At 53.6% G+C, this 21,694-nt stretch overlaps 1 protein-coding gene across 8 annotated transcripts in view; it reads right to left on the minus strand.

Annotated features, from left to right (window-relative positions):
- SYNJ2 (synaptojanin 2) overlaps nucleotides 1-21,694 on the minus strand; it is a 101,105-nt gene that overhangs the window by 33,187 nt on the left and 46,224 nt on the right. For 7 of the 8 annotated variants that reach the window (XM_057527785.1, XM_057527781.1, XM_057527786.1 and 4 more), the window contains exons 4-7: nucleotides 21,128-21,353; nucleotides 12,605-12,688; nucleotides 4,637-4,698; nucleotides 1,795-1,891 (exon numbers count right to left, since the gene is read on the minus strand). In XM_057527785.1, coding sequence (XP_057383768.1) covers nucleotides 1,795-1,891; nucleotides 4,637-4,698; nucleotides 12,605-12,688; nucleotides 21,128-21,353 — 469 coding nt within the window. The remainder of the gene's footprint in view (nucleotides 1-1,794; nucleotides 1,892-4,636; nucleotides 4,699-12,604; nucleotides 12,689-21,127; nucleotides 21,354-21,694) is intronic. The other variant, XM_057527782.1, reaches the window with a different exon arrangement.

A 21,694-nucleotide genomic window follows, 5' to 3' on the forward strand; every position in this document is an offset into this window, starting at 1 on the left:
CCCCGGGGCAAAGGATGAACCACTGCCTTCCCAGGGCACCCAGCCTCGGACCGCCAACCACACCCTCCTGTGTGGCTTCAGGTCAGACTTGTCCAGCATTTGCCCAGCCAGAGTCTAGTGACTCTGAAGGACTAGAAGGGCTTCGGGCCATCTGGTCCCGAGGACTCTGAGTGCCCGTTCCTCCTGCGCTAGAATGCAAACCAACGCGCAGCTGCCGTCATCAAGAAGGTCTTGTTGGGAAGCAGTCAGCCAAGCTGAAGCACTCACACTTGGTGGCTTCATGATCTGGAGCAAGTGCCTTGTCCCCTGTGGCCTGATAACCACGGGTCACAGGCCGGCTGCCTGTGCGTGGACCTCAGCGTGGCAGAGCTGACAGGCTGAGGGAGCTCCTTCCATGTGATACCCGAGCTGGGACCATGACCCAGGTCTCTCCAGGTAAGGTCCACCTCTTACCTCCTACCTGCCCAGGAGTCTGGTCTCCCCTGCTGGGCCAGAGGCCTGCAGTCATCTCCTGCCTTTCCTGCACAGGGGCCCACCAGCTGATGGGGGTGTGCTGAGGACACCTTCTCCCCAAAATCAAGGCATAAAGGGGAAAGATTCTCGAGGGTTTTTTTTTTCCCTTCTTCTTCCTTAAAATAAGCTGCCAACACGGCTGCCAAGATGGGTGGCAGTGGAGATACTTCTCCGAGCTTGTTGCCAATAGCAACAAACCAAACAGGAAAAGCAGGTCTGGCCAAGTGAAACTGGCCACCAGAAAGTCTCAGCTCCAAGCACATGGCTTTCCTAAACAGAGGGAAATGAGCACCCAGCTGGGTTCAGCTTCTACTGGCCAGGGGCCAGGACCACAGGGAACACTCTTCCCGAGAAGTGAGGTGTGACTTCAAACTCTCTCCATAAGGGGCTTCCTTGAGCTCTGAACAACCACAGGGGGTTTTTTTCCCATTCAGCAGGGAACATGGGCTGCTGGGAAAGGACTGTGGAGGCCCACAGCCCACAGCTCATTCTGCAGCTTGGTCTACAGTAGACCGAATACACGTGGGAGCACTGGGAATGGAGAGATGCAGGCGAGGTGGGCGGAGTCTTTTGCTCACTGCTCCCTCCCCGCCCAGGGTTTCTCCATGCATCTCCCTTGAACGTGTGCCGGAAGTCGCGGGGAGCCCACAGAAAGCTGGACACAGGAAGCAGCTTTCAGGGGCAGCCCAGACAAGGATGGATGACTTGAAGGCTCCAAGTTCACAGGAGGAAATTATCTAGGGTTGCTTGCTTTAAACCGAGCAGGGGCTCTGAAGAGCCACTTAGGCACAAGTGCCCTGCGGGTGTCTGTGTGAACGTGCCAGAAGGTGCTGGCCAGCAGCTGGGCCAGACCAACAAGGGAAGAGGGAACTCCGGCTCCCTGAGCAGGTCAGGGATGCACGGGGTGAAGCCCAAACATACGTGTGCACGTGCATGCATGTGTGCGTTCACGCATGTGTGTGTCCGTCCAAGAGAGCCAGGGAAAGGCCTGGCCATCCCGAGTGGTCGATGCCCCAGTGGGGAGCAGTGGAGGAAATGCAGCTGGAGATGGGAGATGCTTTGTTTACATTTTGAGCAAATTCTCCCAACCATTGCTTTACAGAAATTAAACTTCATTTGTCAGTAGCCCAAATCACCTAATGCTGAAGCTCTGCTGGAAAAAGTCTCCCCCAACATGCGGAAAGCAGGGCTGTTGTCCCCCAGTCCCCACGGAAGCCCGCCCTGAGCAGGGGCCCCTCGGCTCCCTCATTCCCTGCCCCCCCAGGCGGGGAAGCCAGTTACCTTGAAGGCTCTGTTGAGCACCTCCTCTCCGCCTCTGCTCCCCAGCAGGTTCACGACCACTTGCTTCCCATACTGCTCCTTGAGAAGCACCATGTGCCTGCAACAGAGCAGGGCCGCGCATGATGCCAAGTCCCCGCGACACACACTGACGGCCCCGCCCTCGAGGGGACCTGCCAGGCACTGGAGGTCCTGGCCGAGCTGTCCCGCACGAAAGGCCAAGAGTACACAGCACATCAGACTTCTACACACACGTGGCATCAGGTGGAGGATATGCTGGACTTTCTATAAAGTCCTCCATTAAATCCAGAACAGCTAATCTGGCCTTTCATTAACAGAGCCTTATAAATGTGACGTGCGTATCTCTGAAGTTAATCCACTTCACTTGGTACCTTCTCAGAACTAGAAAAACTGGTAGGAGAGGAGGCATCAACTTCAGGGCCCAATTTTTTCATCTAAGTGCTGCATTTCATGATGTTTAACCTTAACCAGAAGGTATAATGAAATTTCAGTCTTTAGGAAAATTCTTTGTATACCAGAGACTATTTTTAAATACATATATTGAAATAGCAGGGAGAGACTCTAATATTTATCTTTTACCAGCAGCTTTTGAAAAGTAACTTTATAATTTTAATACTGTAGAAATATTTAAATGTAGTTTTTAAAAAAAGGGAAAATACACAGTGCAAAGAGCAAATGTAAAATTAATTTAATACTGCAATCTTAACGTCTAAAACGAGAAAAAAAATAACACACCACAATGTTAAAAGTGGTAGAATTTTATGTGATTTTAAGTTCTTTCCTTCTTTAAACATTTTTTGTATTTTCCAAATTTCTACAATAACATGTTTCTCTCATAAATGCAATTTTTTAAACTTAGTTATCACAAAAGAACCATTTTTAGCCCAATAAGAGAAAAAGGGACTCTCTTACTAACTCGGAGGTACAGCACTGCGTAGAGGAATGTGGATTCTGAAGTGGGCAGTTTATGTCCCTCTGCAGACAGCTGAAGATGAGCCGCCCGAGGGCTCCGCCCGCATGAAGAAGAATTCTCCCAGGGCCATGCTCCTGGCAGCCCTGCCCTGTCTGCAGTCCCTCCCAGGGGGAGGATGCAGGGCTGGATCAAATCTGGGAGATCAGGGCCTCCTCACAGCCAGTAGGCTGTGCACCTGGAGCATGCTATGTGGCAGCCCCGGGGGAAGGTGCCGAAGAAACCACACGAGTGCCCTGGCCCCTCCGGGCTCTTTTGGTTCCTCCTCCCCGGAGAAGGTGCATCCTGGCCTGAGGTCTGACAGGTGCAGACAGAGCAGGCCCTGCTCAGTGGGGGAGTCTGAGCTGCTCAGCGCTGAGTGTGCCCTGTGTGTAACATGCTAATTAGGGGGGCACAGGTGGGCTGGTGTCACCAATCTTAAGGTAACTAAGAAGGCTGCAAGCAAATTTAAAGTCCAAATGAAGCTTCGGCTAGAATGACTCAAACATTTAAAAAAATTACTTTGAGGACTTCTCTGGTGGCACAGTGGTTAAGAATCCACCTGCCAATGCAGGGGACACGGGTTCGAGCCCTGGTCCGGGAAGATCCCACATGCCGCGGAGCAACTAAGCCCATGCGCCACAACGACTGAGCCTGTGCTCTAGAGCCCGCAAACCACAACTACTGAAGCCCGCGTGCCTAGAGCCCGTGCTCCGCAGCAAGAGAAGCCACCGCAACGGGAAGCCCACGCACCGCAACGAAGAGTAGCCCCCGCTCGCCTCAATAAGAGAAAGCCGCGCGCAGCAATGAAGACCCAACACAGCCAAAAGTAAATAAATAATAAATAAAGTAAATTAAAAACAAAAAATTACTTTGAGAAGTATTTTATACCCATTAAGATTATTTTAAAATTAACATTTAGAGTAAAAAAACAAATATTTTTAAAAGCTATTAACTATTTCAAGTACAAATTACCAAGAGTTCAGGTTAGCGATGGCTTTTCTTAAGCGAGTTGTAAAACAGTAAGTGTGTAATGATTCAATTTGTGTTTTAAAAAATGAACTATGGGGACTTTCCTGGTGGTGCATTGGTTAAGAATCCGCCTGCCAACGCAGGGGACACGGGTTCAAGCCCTGGTCCGGGAAGATCCCACATACCGCGGAGTGACTAAGCCCGTGTGTCACGACTACTGAGCCTGTGCTCTAGAGCCTGCGAGCCACAACTACTGAGCCCACACGCCACAACTACTGAAGTCTGTGCGCCCTGAGCCTGTGTTCCGCAACAAGAGAAGCCACCGCAATGAGAAGCCCGCGCACCGCAACGAAGAGTAGCCCCCACTCGCCGCAACTAGAGAAAGCCCGCATGCAGCAACGAAGATCCAATGAAGCAAAAAAAAAAAGAACTATGTATAAGCCAGAATTTTTTCTAGAATGATATATAGAAAACTAACTAACAGTGGGAATTGGGAGTTAGGGTACTTCTACTTCTTCCTTTATACCTTTCCACACTGTGACTTTTTAAAGCCTGGGAATATGTTACCTTAAAAACACAAACAAACCAGCTTAGAAATATCCTATAGTTTGGATGATCCCTTATTAACCAGGACAAATAGATAAAGCTTCAATGCAGAAGGAACTGATAAGATAAAATAATTGCAAAGTGTTACCTGAGCATTTACGAATGAACCTTCAGGGAAACCTGAGAGCAAGTAAAAATTCCATTTTGTAAGCTGCCTTTTTGTATAAAGAACCAAAGTAAAAGGCAGATTCAGATTCCAGATTTGGGGTCTCCCGTTTCCCATGGCACCCTGGCTCCTGTACTACTGTCTGATGGGAGGAAGGACAACAGCCTTAGGATGCGGCCGGACGACCCTACCTGTCGAAAGCAGGGGCGTTGGCTTCCAGGCCTCTGTTGAGTCTCAGATGATGGGAACCCACCTAAATCAAAGAGAAAGGACACCGGTGACTCCTCCCGCCCTGCGAACCCAGTACGCGATGGCCTTCCCACTCGCCCTCTTGCTGCCAGCCAGGCCACAAGCAGCAGCCACTCGGCCCCTCCATGGCCCGTTCACAGCTCAGGACGGCCGGGCCCTGAACGCAGGTCCTGCAGCCTGAGTCTGGCTCTGCTTCAGACCCGTCCTAACTGCAGCACGGACCACGCCGGCTGGGTTCTTCTACAAACAGAAGACAAACTTCAGGGTAAGACCATGAGGCCCGCATCAGATCCACAAACCCTTCTGTGGTGCAGAGGTGAGGCCAAGCCAACCGGGAGAAAGAAACCACTTCCAGCCTCTTCGGCAACTCCAGGGATCTTGACTGCCCCTAAAATCTGAGCTGTCATAACTACCTGCAAACGACTTTGCCTTATTGTTTAGCACTACCTATTTAACACTGGAAGCTTAAAAAACAAACTTTAAACCACATATTGTTATTGCTTGAGGGGACTCTCTCTGGACAGATCTGGGACAATTTGAACGTCGAATAATGTAAGGACATAGGGAGGGTGGGAGGGAGGGAGACGCAAGAGGGAAGAGATATGGGGACGTATGTATATGTATAACTGATTCACTTTGTTATAAAGCAGAAACTGACACACCATTGTAAAGCAATTATACTCCAATAAAGATGTTAATAAATAAATAATGTAAGGACAGCAGTGGATTATAACCTGATGAATAAAATAGGAATCCATGAATCTATACAGATGAGAGCTGGCTGGATGGGTGGATGGACAGATGGATGGGTGGGCAGGTAGGTGGCTGCCTGGGTAGATGGCTAGCCGGGGGGCGCGTGGGGGACAAGGAGAAGAGAGGGTTCTTCCTTACAGAAAATACCAACTGATAAACATGGAGGGAGTGGTGGAAAATCATCATCTTGTATCAATCATAGTAAAAAATTATTCAGCAAAAGTCATCCATTGACCATAAATCTTGGGGGAAAATTTGATGAGGAGCACGATACTTGTATGGTCTCAGTGTCTCCACAAATCACCTGTTAGTTGAAAAGTAAAACATATTAAGCATAAGTGGAGAAACTAAAGAACACCTTGCCCAAGTTATCAAAATTAACATCACTAATGAGGGGCAGAGGGCCACTGGGGGCTTCCAGATGGGAAGGACCTCTGAGAAGGACACGGTCGGCTTCCAGATGGGAAGGACCTCTGAGAAGGACACGGTCGGCTTCCAGATGGGAAGGACCTCTGAGAAGGACACGGTTGATCAGCGTTCTGGCCGGGGATCAGTACCCTGATCCTGATCATAATGAAACACCAGGAAACTCCCAAATGAGGAACATTCAATTTACAGAAAAAGAAGACCTACATTCTCCAAAAACATCAACGTCAGGAAGGACAGAAAGGCAGAGGAACTGGTCCAGATTAAAGGAGACTGGAAATGTGAGAACTAAATGCAGGATGTGATGCTGGCCTGGACCCCGGACTGAAGGGGGAAAGGAGCCACGATGGACACTAATTACTGAGAAAACTGATAAACCTGGAATATGGGCTGCAGATGTGATTAAAGTCCTGTGCCCACGTTAAATTTCCTGAATGTGTACCTACCCTATGGTGATGTAAGAGAATATATTTGCTCCTCGGGAAAACATTCTGAAACAAGTAAATAGACTAAATAGATGTATGCAACCTACTCTCAAGTGATTCAGAAATAAAGCATAGGTGTGTGTGGCAAGATGTTAACATTTAGTGAATCCGGGTAATGATGTATAAGAGTCCTTTCCACTGTTCTTACAACTTTTCTGTAGGTCTGAAATTATTTCAAGATAAAAAGTTTCTTCAAATGTACTGCTCAGTTTTGCTTGGTATTGAAGGTTGTAAAAGTGGTGTCCTTGGATTCATCCATATCATCAGATGTAGATATTACTGAACATGTGAGAAGCATTATTTTATGACCTTTAACATCGCAGATAATACATCTGTCCCTCTCCATACGTGAGGAAAGTACCCATCTAGAAAACTAGTGTCTCAGCAATAGATTTAGAAATTACTGGGATTAGGTTTGTCCATATAAATGACTCTACAAATAAAGCCTGTAGTCCCTTTTGGTCTTAAGAAACCTTTGTCATGAAGGAAATGAGCCAGTAAAATAAGGCATCGAAAAGGAGGCATCTTGCTCTTAACTGTGGGTGTTCCTAAGAAAGGCTCAACCCAAATGCCTTCATTTTGTGTGTATTCTGCCCTCCTTTCCTGATGGCCATTGACACCTGGCTGACAAAATGCCAGTCACTTAATCCTCAAAACCATCACAGCCCCTGAGTTCCCAGAAGACGGCCACGTCCTGCACCCAAGGCAAGTCAGCTCCTGTCTTTCTTCTGCACTTACAAGGACAGTGCCGTTAGAAAGCGAGTCCACGCTCCTCCAGCCACCCTCTGAGGGGTCCCTGAGCCCCGGGGGCCACTTGCTCCACATCTGCTTGTCAGTCATTGCAAGAAATCCTCCCTGGCTTCAGGGAGAAGCCACGGCTGTTTTTAGACTCACTCCCATGGGAGCAAGTAAGAGAATCAGAAAATGGTTCAGGGCTCAGAAGCTTGATCTCTGGCTCTAAACTTCCCCTGTGATAAAAGTTACCTAAGCCCCATTACGAACTGCATAACCCGTGCAGGCCTGAGTTAGTGAGCCTGACACCTTGGGTCCACATGGCACTGGGTGCTATGGAGATGGCAAAGGGACGGGAGACCCTGAATTCCCGTCCCTCGCTACCACCAACTGGGTCACTGTGCAAAGACCCCGAAACACACTTAAGTGTTTCTAACGAGTCTGCACGACAAGCGCAAATTAATTTGATGGAAACTGTGCCCCTTCAGACTGAGAACCAGCAGTGTCACAGGGTGAGGTGCAGCAGGCCCTCTACTGCATCAGCAGGACTCGGGGAAGCTGGGGGCCAGACAGGAAGCAGCAGCCCACAGCAGGAGAGGACACGGCCCAGCCCTGGGACAGGGCACGGCCCTTCTGATGCCTCTGCCCTTTCTCCCTCACCCAGACTCTCTGTGTCAACAGGGCAAGGCAGGACCCTTGTAGGCATGTTCCCATCCCCACAGCAGTTAGTCCAACGTCACCGCTGATGACTCTAAGGGCACCACCCACAGTGAATGACCAGGGCAGTAAATGGGCAGAAAGGATCCCTGACTCCAGTGGTTCTCAAAGTGTGGTCCCCGGACCGGTGGCGTCAGTGTGCCCTGAGAGCTTGTTAGAAATGCAGATTTGAGGGCCCACCTCAGACCTACTGAATGAAAGTCTCCGGGGCTAGGGCCAGGAATCTGTGTTTCAACAAGTCCCCAGGTGACTCCTGCACGAGGTGGTTCACATACGCACACACACGCCCCCCGTGCTAAAGTCTGAGAAGTGCTGGTTTCTACCTACTCCTCTTCCTCGTTCCCTTTTTGCTGGGGGTTTGAATGCCTGTGAGGGGACAAGGCATCAGGACGAGAGCAGCCCGGGGGTCTGTGTCTATACCCGCACACAGGGCGCCCTGCCCACAGCCATGTCCCCCCACCTCCTAAGTGGACGGGGCGTGGGCAGAAGGGGGGGCCTTGGACACTCTCCGGGAGGTCCTTCCTCCATCAGCTCGACAACCCGTTAGTCCAGCTGCCTGAGGCCGCACGTCCTGACACTGACCTGAATCTCTCGTCTCTGGTGTCACCTAGTCCTGAGGGCACAGTCTGTCAGAGCCTCAGGGAGCAGCTTCACGTGGGGCTGAAATGAAACCACTGCTGGCCCCGGCACACAGGAACTGACCGCGCTGCTTTTTTTAGTCTCCCTCCTCCTCCTTCACCCACTCTCCTCCCCCGGCCAGGTGGACACTCGGCCACTCACTCCTGTCTGGTCCCTAAAGTCAGAGGTTCAATCCTAAAGACTCCAGGCTGAGCCTGAGGGAGTGGCTGGAAGAATAATGCCTGGCTGAGTCCACGCAGAGCCTCCCCGAGCACCTGAGAGGGTCCCAGGGCCGCAGACGGCATCTCCCAACCTCTCCCTCCCCCTCCACGCCCTCCCCTAGTTAAAGCCGCCAGCATCTCTGATCTGGACCCATGCAACCGTCCTACCTGGTGTCCTTACCTTTCATCTTCTTCCTCCAAACTCCAAAGCTTACTTAGGCCTCATCACCCACCCCTTGAAACCCTCTAGTGCAGCATCCAGCGTGTGCAGAGCCAGCTCCTTCCAGCGCACAAGCCACGGTATGCACACCTCTTCCCAGCTCCAGGTTCAAGCTGTTGGCTTGAAATCAGCTGTGATGGGAGTATTTACACCACGGAAATGGGCAAATGCTACAAACCAAAACTTCTCCCTCCTGGCCCTAAAAAACCTGTTTTACCAGCATAACCTTGAGTGATCCCCAAGCCTTCTGCATATTGGAGTCATCTAAGGGTCTTCAAAACAGTACTCATGCCTGCTCCCACCTGCAGACGTGCTGATGTAACTGGGATGGCATGCACCCCGAGTGCCAGGGATTTTATGAGCTGCCCAGGTGATTCTAATGTGCAGCAGTTTGGGCATCACTGGGGTAAAATTCAAACTCCTTAGCGTAACATACAAAACCCATGTTCACCTGGGCCTCGCCAGCCTCTCCTTTCACCACGACCCCTGTCCCCCACGCCCGGGCTGCAGGCAGCGGAGCCAGCACAGGCCCCCAGATGTGCTCTGACGCAGCGGTTGCAACACCTGCATCTGTGGTTCCCTCTGCAGGCTGCCTTCCTGGCCTGGGTGATTCCACCCAATCCCTCCCAGGTCAGTTCAGACACCCACCCCTGCAGCCTGAGCGGACTGTCCGTTCCCAGAGCTGCCACAGGGATCTCAGCCTTCCTCTCTCCCAGCTCTATTCGTCCAACACTGTCATGTCCTGTCACCTCCACCCCGAAGTCAGGGGCGACATCTGACGTCAGGTGCCTGCATGTACCAGGTGCTTGCTGAGTGTCTGTGGGATGAATAAATGGCTTCCCCTGGGGTGTGTATGAGGGCTGGGAAGTGGAAGAGCCTAGGAGACTGGTGCTCGCGCTGCACGTGAACGCAAAAAGGTGAGGACACCGTCCCTACACCGCGTGGCGTCCTCACGGGGCCTTCACGGGAAACTCCCACTCCGCTTGCAGGACGCAAAGAGCCGTGCCTCTTCTGATGCAACCTGTGCTTTTTGTCTCTTAGATGCTATAACTTACGTTTCTAATACCATGAACAGCCACCATTTTTAGTACTTTTTAGATTCTAGATACTGTGCTAAATTCTAATACATACTATGATATTTAATCCTCTCCATAACCCTACGAGATTGGTATTGTCAACCCCATTTTACAGAAGAGTAAACTAAGGCTATTTATAATCTGCACAACCTATTAACATGATAAAGACGAACTGCTAAAGGTACATGGTTGCTGGAAATGAAGTCAGGATCCAGGAGTTTGTAATGAGGGCCCTATGCCCGTGATAACGTGCACACAAATCATCATCCCATGGTCCTCTCTGTGCACCCCCGTGCACCAACCCCGGCGGGGCTCATCCATTCCCTTGGGGTAACTGCAAAAGGGTGAAGGCGCAACACTGCAACTTAAAAAGCAAGCTATTTACCCCAAAATCTTTGCACTTTTCATCTAACCTAAGTGAAGAAGGAGGGGGAGTTTTTCAAAATAGAGAAAAACAACCAGGATTGATCATCAGGCTTGCTATTGATAGTTCGGGTAGGGTGACTGAAAGCTGCCCTCCTGTGCCCTAGGAAGATGACCTCATCTCTCTTTGATGATGGATAGTATTTAGAGGATAAACATGAGTATTAAACCCAAAGGTTAGCAAATCCTTAAGATTCATGAACGCTAAAGCCTTTTGAAACTTATTTTGAAGAAACCACGGAGGCTGTGGAAGAGCCTTAACAAGTGTTATGAGTCTGAAAGATGCTACAGCTACAGAAAAGCAAGCCACCCAAGGTCCATGGATGCTGACCCAAGTCAGACTGGGGGACAGTTGTTCCAATGCAGGGTCAGGCTGTGTCTGCAGCACCAGGGGAGTCAAGCTGGAGACCAAAATTAAAGAGGGGACTGACAAGTTTTGTTTTGTTTTTAGAAGAGGGAGACCAGAGTGTGGAGAGTCCTAGAAATAAGACAGAAATGGCCAAAAGAAGGCCCTGGAGAAGATGAAATGGAGAAAGGGGGAACTGCAAAGGTTCCTGAAGGTCTGAGAATTCAGACTTTGTGTCGCACGTCCCCTGGAACACCCTGTAGAGACAGACTGTGTGCAAAGCAAGGAGAAACTAGCTAATAATAATAATAATAATAATAATAATAATAATAGAGCCATCCCAAACTGGGTGAGAGGGTAAAACAGATGAATTTCAAAGGGTCCTTCCCAAATTCTAATACTCTATCATGACCATCTCCCAGTTTTGGGGTTTCTTACAAGTCAAAGGAAAACTCCAAATCTAAAGAAAATCAAGTTTCAAAACCCCTTTTAGAATGTCCAGAATAGGCAAATTATAGAGATAGAAAGTAGAAGAACAATTGCCCAGGCCTCGGGGAGGGCTGGGAGGGAATGGGGAGTGACCACTGATGGGTCCATGGTTTTCTTAGTGGTGATGAAAGTGTTCTAAAATTAGATTATGATGATGGTTACACAACTCTGTGAATGCATTAAAAACCATAGAATTGTACACTTTATATGGGTGAGGTTTATGTATGCAAATTATATCTCCATCGAGCTGTTTAAAAACGAAGCTCTCTTGGGATGGCCTCCAGGGGAGTCCTCCACCCATCCTCAGGAGTGCACCTCTCTGCCACCACTTAATGCCATCAGCTGCTGCCCACATCTTTCTGTTGGATGTGTTGGAAACACTGAATGTTAATAGAGCTTTTGCCCACAGAACTGAGACACTCATCCACCCGTCTCACCTAAGGGCTGACAACGTTACTTGCCACGGCTTCCAACTACACGATGACAGCATGAGGACAAAGTGCCCACGGCTGAGGCTGGGTCAAGTCAAGGGCGGGTGAGACCCAGCGCGTCAAACACTCCAAGAGCCTGGCAGGTGGCCCTGGGCCTCTTTAGCCACCGGCTGGTGACCCAGCCACTGTCACACAGAGCGCTCGGGAAGAAGAGCCAAAGCGATGCAGGCCCAGGCACAGGGGTCTCCTGAGGGCACCAGCGTCCCCTCCAGCCAGGCGGGAAGACAGGGATCGGTGTGGAGGACTCTCAGGTCCCCTCGGCCGTGACCCTCCCAGGTAGGAAAGCAGTGTGCCCCTCCACTGACGACAGACGTGCTCTTGGACCCACACCCTGAACTCGCCCCAGGAGACAGGAGGCCAAATAGCTCTGGCACCGGCCAGTGCCCTGTTGGGACGGCAAGGAGTATTTTTAGAAATCACATGAAAGCTCCGTGCAGTTCGCACGCGGCCCCACCACAAGCACCTCCAAATGCCGGACCTGCCGCACGGCCGCTGGGGCCCCCAAAACCTTTCACAGCTTTCCAGGAGAGTCGCAGCTCTCTAAAGACATCTTAGGCCACGCTCTCAACACACTGAACTTGGGTCTAAGTGAAGGTAACTGCAATCACACGATGTGGTCCACTTACTCGCAAAGACCTTCCACCTCACCAGTGTCATCAGTGAGCTCGAGATCGGAAAATCACACAACGTATATGTCTCTGTGTGCGACACCACACACACACACACACGTACACGCTCACACACACGTGCACACACACTGTGACAACTCAGCTCAATCCAACCGGGCTGGGGAAAAAGACCAGAAACTGTGCCAGGAAAGAAATATGATTAAAAGAAACAACTAAAAGAAGCCGTTTAGAAGAGAAGAGTGGGTGAACAATGACACACGTGGACAGGCTTTTTTATTACCTACCTGAAGCCCTGGCTGCTCCCAAAACAGCGGAGCGGAGCCTCTGATCTGAACAAAAGACGACACTCCGTCATCCATGTAAATCGCCTGCACCACAAGGAGACAGAAAGGGAAAGGTATTCTTCAATGAAACCGAATGTCCTGGGGCCGGGTAACCGGATCCGGCTGCCTGAGACCCGACACCAGCCAGAGCGAAGGGCGACGGCGGGCTTGAGCACCCTCTGCCCCTCTCCCAGCCTGGCCGAGCCGCTCCCCGCCCCGCAGGTGGGCCTGGCGCTCACAGGCTTGCTCCGCGGCCCCCCCCCCCAGCCTCCGAGGAGGAGGGCGCGGGTGGATGGAAATCCCACAACCTGACCGACCTCCCCGAAAAGCCCAGCAGTCCCCTCCCCACCAATTTTAGGAACAGAAGCAAATGGGCTCTGGGATTTAACTAAGACCCTCCTGGGTGCCCTCTACTGTCACCCTGTCAACTGGCGAAGTAGCAGACAGCAACTGGAAAGGGACTGGAGGAAATGAAATGAACCAGCTATTGCCCAAAGCCCTAGTTAGCTGCACTAGTCAGTCCTGCACTTGACCATGCAAGTCAAGACTGGACCTGAACTCATAGTTGGTCCTGGCCCTACACCACTGTGCTCTTAAACGTGTCAGGGAGTCCACACACACACACAGCCTCCACAAACTTCCAGGGTGACAGCACCTGCACAGACACAGACCATCCTTTACAAGTTAAAGAATGTATCTCCTCCCTACCCCACACACAGTTCTTTCAGGCTGTACCAACTCCTCATCCGTCTGCAGGCCCCTACTGACGCTCTAGTGCCAGGGAGGTCTACAAGGACAAAAAGTACAGTCCCGGGCATCACGAGGGTGAGGGCTGCGGCAGTTATCAGATGCTGCCCTTTATCTGAGTAACTCTACCCTGGCCTGGCAGGGCTGGCCCCAGGCGATGTTACTGGCCCTTTCCATTTCTTACCGGCCTGCTCCCTTACAGGGTAGCTTTCCATGCGGCTAGATCACGCTCAGATCACACATGCATTAGTAATTCTGCAGTGGAGGACCTGAACATTAGACCTGAAGGTTTCCTGAACTTCAGGAATTACATGAGCCTGGGAGTTATAATGTTGAGCTGAAACTCTATCCTTTAATCTCCAAAGGAAAAAAATGTACTGGGTGAAGAACTCATCTGTTTCCAGATATTGATCACCAGCAAATCGGTCATGCTCCATTATTCTACGGACAAAAGCAGAAGACAGTAGCAGGCTATTTAAGCTACTGCAGGGAGCGCTGGCTACAGCGAGAATAAATGTATACAGCCTCTCTGCCTGTGTCCAGATTGCTGAGAATCACCAATTCAGCCAGTATCTCTATGTAAAGACAACTCATAACAGTGCCCAGGACCTGACGGAAGCTAAGGAACGATTACCCTTCACTTGACTTAATACGTGCTAAAAGCACTACTTGCGGCATTAGACCACGCCCCTCTTGAGCTGGAACTTACACAGAACCAGCTTCAGAAAAACACCGACAAGCAGTCCCAGCACTCCGGACCCCACCCCCAGGGCAGAAAGAAAAGATGCCTCCAAATTTCTCCATTCCTCCTCCCGCATGAAAATATTCTAGTTCTGTGCCCATCCTATCATCAGGAACACCCACCTCTTTGTTCCCAAGGTGGTAGGACAACCCCGATCATCACACAGTAGTGATGGATTTACGGTGCTTTCCTTTCTGGGCGAAAGAACACAGGCTTTAAAACTAGTGGGAGCTTCAACACCTGGCCTGACCTCACAGAGGTAGTTTTAACAGAGGGCACCTGGGGGCCCTGGGGGAGGAGAGACAGGATGGAGAGTGAACGCAGGTCAGCGCGTGAGCTCTGGGACACCACCGACCCGGGTCCCACTCCCCTCTGCCCAGCGGGGTGACCCCGGCCGGCTCTGTTCCTTAACCACCTCCTGCCTCGGTTTCCCTCTCTCAACGGAGTCAGCGTCACCTGATCACAGAGGGGTGACGTGCTGCGAGGAGCAAAGGAGGGAGCGTTCCGGAGCCCAGGGCGGTCACTCCCTCCCGTTCAGGTCGGAAGCCTCCTGCCCCACAGAACACGGGAACAGGGCTCAGGCCGTGGGCAGGAGAGGGCATCTAGGAGGGGACAGACAGAGGTGGGAGGGAAACGCAGAGCAGGAGGGGCTTCAGGAACGGGGAGCCACCGCGGCGTGTGGCTCGAGGCCAGGCCTGGCCCCGCCGGCCCTGGCACCACTGGACCTGGCACCGCCGGCCCTGGCACTGGAGCGCCCCCCTTTCACAGAGCGGGGAAGCAGCAGCCCAACAACCGTAACGAGAAAGGGACGAAGCAGGAAGACTCGCCACCGGGTAGAGACTCTTTCCTCCCAAAGGCTTTTGGCTGAACTTCTGTTCCAGGATGAGGTGTCTGCAAACCAATCCCTTCCAGGTCTACATTCTCGGGAGGACACTCACGGTCATCCTAACCTCCCGGATGAATCAGTGGCCTTATCTTCAGTAGCCAAATCTTTATCTTTTGTTTTCTTTGGGTAGATGAGGGGACTTTCTGTGCCGCAGTCATGGCGGCAGAGCGAGCCCACCAGGTGGGACTCCTAGCAGAGCCGAAAAGACTCCAGACTCCGCCCAGGGAGACCAAGACGCCGTCCACACCTGCACACACATGCATCTACGCAACACAGATACGCACACAACATATATGTGTGCACACAAGCAAATACACAACACACATATGCCTGCATGCCCACACAAAACCCCCTTACCCACAAACGTACACACACACACAGCCTGCCTTGGAGGAGAAAGATTGTTCTCTTAGGGAAAAACATACAAGCAAGGCAGGACTGAATGGTTTGAAAACACCTCCCTTTTCTGGCTCCCTGAGTCTCCACATCAGGGATCCAGCCTGCTCCGTCTTGCCCCATCGCTTGTCTGAACGACAGAGGCAAGCAGCCCGTCAGCCGCCCTCGTGCATCTGCTACAGGACCTCCCCTCCCCAGTGGCTAAGGTCTCAGTCCCTAGCAGAGGACACAGGCCGGAGGTGACCTGCGGGCAACACAAGAGGGGCCAAGCTGCCCCAGCCAATGCTCCTTCCTGCCGCAGGCTCAGTACCAATGTCTTCAAGTCGCTGCCTGCACCCTCAGGTACGGACATGGGGTTTCAGATCCTGCCATTTCTCTAAATGCCAGGTCACGAAGCAGGCAACGCCTTGTGTCTTCCTCTCCCTCCGTGGTTCCCCACTTCCCAGGGTCCTCCTCCAAGACTTCCTACTTCCCAGGGTCCTCCTGCAAAACTCCCCACCTCCCAGCGTCCCCCTCCAAGACTCCCCACCTCCCAGCGTCCCCCTCCAAGACTCCCCACCTCCCAGGGTCCTCCCCCAAGACTCCCCACCTCCCAGCGTCCCCCTCCAAGACTCCCCACCTCCCAGGGTCCTCCTCCAAGACTCCCCACCTCCCAGCGTCCCCCTCCAAGACTCCCCACCTCCCAGGGTCCCCCTCCAAGACTCCCCACCTCCCAGCGTCCCCCTCCAAGACTCCCCACCTCCCAGCGTCCCCCTGCAAGACTCCCCACCTCCCAGGGTCCCCCTCCAAGACTCCCCACCTCCCAGCGTCCCCCTGCAAGACTCCCCACCTCCCAGCGTCCCCCTGCAAGACTCCCCACCTCCCAGCGTCCCCCTGCAAGACTCCCCACCTCCCAGCGTCCCCCTGCAAGACTCCCCACCTCCCAGCGTCCCCCTGCAAGACTCCCCACCTCCCAGCGTCCCCCTGCAAGACTCCCCACCTCCCAGCGTCCCCCTGCAAGACTCCCCACCTCCCAGCGTCCCCCTGCAAGACTCCCCACCTCCCAGCGTCCCCCTCCAAGACTCCCCACCTCCCAGCGTCCCCCTGCAAGACTCCCCACCTCCCAGCGTCCCCCTCCAAGACTCCCCACCTCCCAGCGTCCCCCTCCAAGACTCCCCACCTCCCAGCGTCCCCCTCCAAGACTCCCCACCTCCCAGCGTCCCCCTGCAAGACTCCCCACCTCCCAGGGTCCCCCCCCAAGACTCCCCACCTCCCAGGGTCCCCCCCCAAGACTCCCCACCTCCCAGGGTCCCCCTCCAAGACTCCCCACCTCCCAGCGTCCCCCCCCAAGACTCCCCACCTCCCAGGGTCCCCCCCCAAGACTCCCCACCTCCCAGCGTCCCCCTCCAAGACTCCCCACCTCCCAGCGTCCCCCTCCAAGACTCCCCACCTCCCAGGGTCCCCCCCCAAGACTCCCCACCTCCCAGCGTCCCCCTCCAAGACTCCCCACCTCCCAGCGTCCCCCTCCAAGACTCCCCACCTCCCAGCGTCCCCCTCCAAGACTCCCCACCTCCCAGGGTCCCCCTCCAAGACTCCCCACCTCCCAGCGTCCCCCTGCAAGACTCCCCACCTCCCAGCGTCCCCCTGCAAGACTCCCCACCTCCCAGCGTCCCCCTCCAAGACTCCCCACCTCCCAGCGTCCCCCTCCAAGACTCCCCACCTCCCAGGGTCCCCCTCCAAGACTCCCCACCTCCCAGGGTCCCCCTCCAAGACTCCCCACCTCCCAGCGTCCCCCTGCAAGACTCCCCACCTCCCAGCGTCCCCCTGCAAGACTCCCCACCTCCCAGCGTCCCCCTGCAAGACTCCCCACCTCCCAGCGTCCCCCTGCAAGACTCCCCACCTCCCAGCGTCCCCCTGCAAGACTCCCCACCTCCCAGCGTCCCCCTGCAAGACTCCCCACCTCCCAGCGTCCCCCTGCAAGACTCCCCACCTCCCAGCGTCCCCCTGCAAGACTCCCCACCTCCCAGCGTCCCCCTCCAAGACTCCCCACCTCCCAGCGTCCCCCTGCAAGACTCCCCACCTCCCAGCGTCCCCCTCCAAGACTCCCCACCTCCCAGCGTCCCCCTCCAAGACTCCCCACCTCCCAGCGTCCCCCTGCAAGACTCCCCACCTCCCAGGGTCCCCCTCCAAGACTCCCCACCTCCCAGCGTCCCCCTCCAAGACTCCCCACCTCCCAGGGTCCCCCCCCAAGACTCCCCACCTCCCAGGGTCCCCCTCCAAGACTCCCCACCTCCCAGCGTCCCCCTCCAAGACTCCCCACCTCCCAGCGTCCCCCTGCAAGACTCCCCACCTCCCAGCGTCCCCCTGCAAGACTCCCCACCTCCCAGCGTCCCCCTGCAAGACTCCCCACCTCGCAGGGTCCTCCGCTAGCACACAGGCCTCTCCCCGCCCTCACGTGCTCTGCTGTCTTTCCTTCTCTCTCCAGGTAGGGGGCTCACAGCTGAGCACCGACCACTCACCGTGGGAGGCACCCCCGAGGGCCAGCTGGTCTGTCTCCTCCCTGCTGTGACCCCACCCTGCAGGCTCCCGATCAGACTCAGCCGAGGGGCTCAGGATGTGCACCTGTGTTGCCGACGAGGACACCCCTGGGTCGGCTCTGGGAAACGACCCCTCCCCTGGGGTCACCTTCTCCTCCACACGCCAGGGCGCTCACGCTGTTTGGCGGCCCCGCTGGCGTGAATCGTCCTGCTCCTCCCTCCTGTGGTGGAGGGCACGGGGTCCGTGGGGAGCAGCCTGAAACGTACGCGACCCACGAGGAGCTGCTTTGGGTGCAAGCCCACGACCTCCTGCCCCATGTGTGTCTGTGAAAACGAGATCACCGTGGGGCTCAGTTGCAGCCTCTGGGTCCCGGCAGGACAGCAGCTGGTGATGTCTGGCTGACTGTCAGCTCATCCGCCTTTCCCGGGAGCAAGGTCAGGGCGAGGGCCTCATCCAGAGAGCAGCCCGCAGGAGGAAAGGGAGGAAAAAGACAAACCCGGAAGCCCACAAAGCTCCCAGGAGCCAAGAAACCCCTCCCCGAGTCCAAGAAGGGAGGCAGGTGCCGGCAATTTAAGTAACAGGGTGGGTTGCAGGGGCTGGGGGGCAGGGCGCTGCAGGCTCTAAGGCCTCTCGGGCCGGCCGCACGCTGCTGGAGGGGACAGGGTCCCTGCCTCCGAGCCCGAGCACGTACACTGGGCAGGCAGGAGACAAACACAAGTCACCAGGCACACTGAGACAGAACAACCAGAGCAGAGGCCCAACCCTAGTCCGTAGAAAAATGAGAAGAGCAAGGACAATAGGGAGATTGTTCATAAAGCTAAATGTGCTGCATTTAAAGCACAGTCCTAATCTGTTAACGTCAGATTATGTCCTTGTGTTGGATTGAACTGTGTCCCCCCTCAAAAAGATATGTTGAAGGCCTAACCCCCAGCACCTGCGAATGTGACCTTACTTGGAGATAAGAGCCATTGCAGATGCAATTAGTTAAGAAAGGTCAGGTCGGAGTAGGATGGGCCCTGAATCCAATATGCCTGGTGTCCTTATGTAAAGGGGAGAAACACACACACAGGGAGAAGATGCCACGTGGTGCTGGAGACAGATGGGAGTGATGCTGCCACAGCCGGGAGTCAGAAGCTGCCAGCGGGAAGGCTCCTCGCCCAGAGGCTTCAGGAGCACGGCGGTGCGCACGCCTTGATCTCGGGCTCTGGCCTCCGGGACTAGGAGACAGTTCATTTCAGTCCTTTTCAGCACTCCCCCACTCCCACCATTCGCGGTGCTCGTTACAGCAGTTCCAGGAAGCTACTACATCTTCTTACATTTTCAGTGTTAAAATGTCCTATCGTTTAGGAACAGACAGTGATAAGGAGGGCAGTTGCTTTTTCAATGACTTACTTGACAAGACACAGTAGATGGAACCCCAATTTTTAAAAAACTGGTTGAGATCCAAAAAAATCTAAGGAGCACTAAACAAGGTACTCTCTGCCCAAGGGCGGGATGGGGAACGAGGCGAAGGCTGAGCCGCAGGGGCTCGCTCCAGGGCTGCCCGCTGGAAACCTCCGAAATCCGGCTCAGTTACCAGGTGCAGGGTCTCTGGTATTTTGATTTGTCCAAAAATGCTTTGCATCTTTGACCCCCACTTCCCAGCACAGCGCTCAGCCTGTGGCAGGTGAAAAGTAATTAAGATCTGTGGAATGAATTGAATGGTGCAAAGACTAATAACACAAGGATAAAGGCCGGGATGGAACGCCGTAAGGAAGGCCCCCATTTGGGGGCCACGTTTTCTCTGTCATTTTTAACCAGGTGTTTATTTACCAGCCTCGTCTATGTCCAGGAGAGCTGCAAGTCACAGGCAAGAAATTGCCCCCGCTGCTCATCTTCAGGCTGCTGACTGACGTCCCCCTACTCAGCATCTGACCCCAAGAGGACCCTCCCCGCTCTGTGCCCTCCAAAAGCCCAGGCAGGTCCAGCTCACACACAAGAAAGTGCTCAAATCTGTGAATTAAACTGGCTAAAGTCCTGGTAGGAAACACCTGTCACAGCTGCAGCCGTAAGAGGGGATGCAAAGTCCCATCACCACTAAATAAACACAGGCTGTTTGCAGCTTGACACCCACGGCAATACTACACCTGTGCCTTTCATGGGCTTTCCTTTGATTTATTCTGTTCGTCTACACGGTGGTATTATCCTACCATGTAGGATAATATTGCATGTTAGCATGTTCGCAAAAAAATCACCTGTTAGCAAAAAAATAATAATAATAATAAATAAAGCAGTTGTAAGACAGCATCTCTGGGAATGAGAACAGAATTTAGGGGGGAAAAAAGTCAATGAGAAATTAAGCGGAAGGTTCTGTGCCACGGAGCTGAAAGCAACGGCTGCCTCACATGCAGATTTCACAGCTCCCAGCTGCTAAGACTTGCGTCCAGGAGGAAGCTTCAGTGGATCTAGAATGAAAAATAACTTCCTTCTCTCATCCTGCCATTATTCATCTACTTACTTTTGTCTTAAAAAGATTTTCAAACCCTATTGGTTCATTTGTCAGCTGCTCTCTGAATAACCGTCACCCTTCATGATATCATGGCAAAAATTCCTTCTTCTTTTTAGCTGAAAATACCCCTGGGTAAGCAACACTTTTCCAGCGTGAGAAGAGAATCAAAAAAGATACAGCACGCAGGGACTTCCCTGGTGGCACAGTGGTTAAGAATCCGCCTGCCAATGCAGGGGACACGGGTTTGAGCCCTGGTCCGGGAAGATCCCACTTGCCGTGGAGCAACTAAGCCCGCGAGCCACAAACTACTGAGCCCGTGTGCCACAACTACTGAAGCCCACGCGCCTAGAGCCCGTGCTCCGCAACAAGAAAAGCCACCGCATGAGAAGTCCGTGCACCGCAACGAAGAGTAGCCCCCGCTCGCCACAACTAGAGAAAGCCTGCGCACAGCAACGAAGACCCAAGGCAGCCATAAATAAATAAATAAATAAATAAATTTATGAAAAGAAAAGGTACAGCATGCAAACCAGAGGCCACATTTGCAGACAGAGCCCTAGTGACACATTCTGTGCTCCTGGGAGACTGAGAGAGTGAGGAGACACGTTCATGAGAAACTGCCTCCGACACCCCCGCCTCCAACGGAAACAAGTTTGCACAGGTTCCTCTGCTCTGAACCAGTGGGGGCCAAGGGCCGGCCTGGGCACTGACCTGCTCCGTCTCCACGAAGTTGGACACATGGCCGTCGTCGTTCACGCCTCGGGTGTGGAAGCGAGCGCCGGCGCGCTCGCAGCTGATGCGGGAGATGAGGCAGGCCTTGGCCTGCTTGTGAGAGGCGTACACCGTGCGGACGGCCACCACCCCGCAGATGACCTTCAGCAGCCAGTCACAGCAGCGTACCTGGTGCTGCCTCAGGGGCACGTGCAACAGCTGGTTCCTGCAAAACAGCCCCACAGCGGTTCAGGCTGCCTCACATCCTCCAGGAAACATTGCGCCCAAAGCAAGTCGGGGAGGTGCCTAGGGGCTGCTTTCCCGCACTGCACACTCCCCATGAACTCCGCACTAGGGACACACAGCCTGGGACGTTCGTGTGCTTTAGAGACACCCCAAATGGCAGGGCCACGGAGACACGTGCAGCAGGAAAGGGCTAGGAGTCCTTTCCTGAAGCTACTCCCAGGCGTCAGTATCAGTGAATGGAATCCAGGTACGGGTGTGAGTCAGTCACAGGCCTTTCAGGGACTCTCAGAGAAGCCTCTGTTTACACTGGTGGCCTCTGCA

This window comes from Balaenoptera acutorostrata, chromosome 14 (genome assembly GCF_949987535.1).
Source record: "Balaenoptera acutorostrata chromosome 14, mBalAcu1.1, whole genome shotgun sequence".
In the NCBI taxonomy this organism is placed as follows: Eukaryota; Metazoa; Chordata; class Mammalia; order Artiodactyla; family Balaenopteridae; genus Balaenoptera; species Balaenoptera acutorostrata.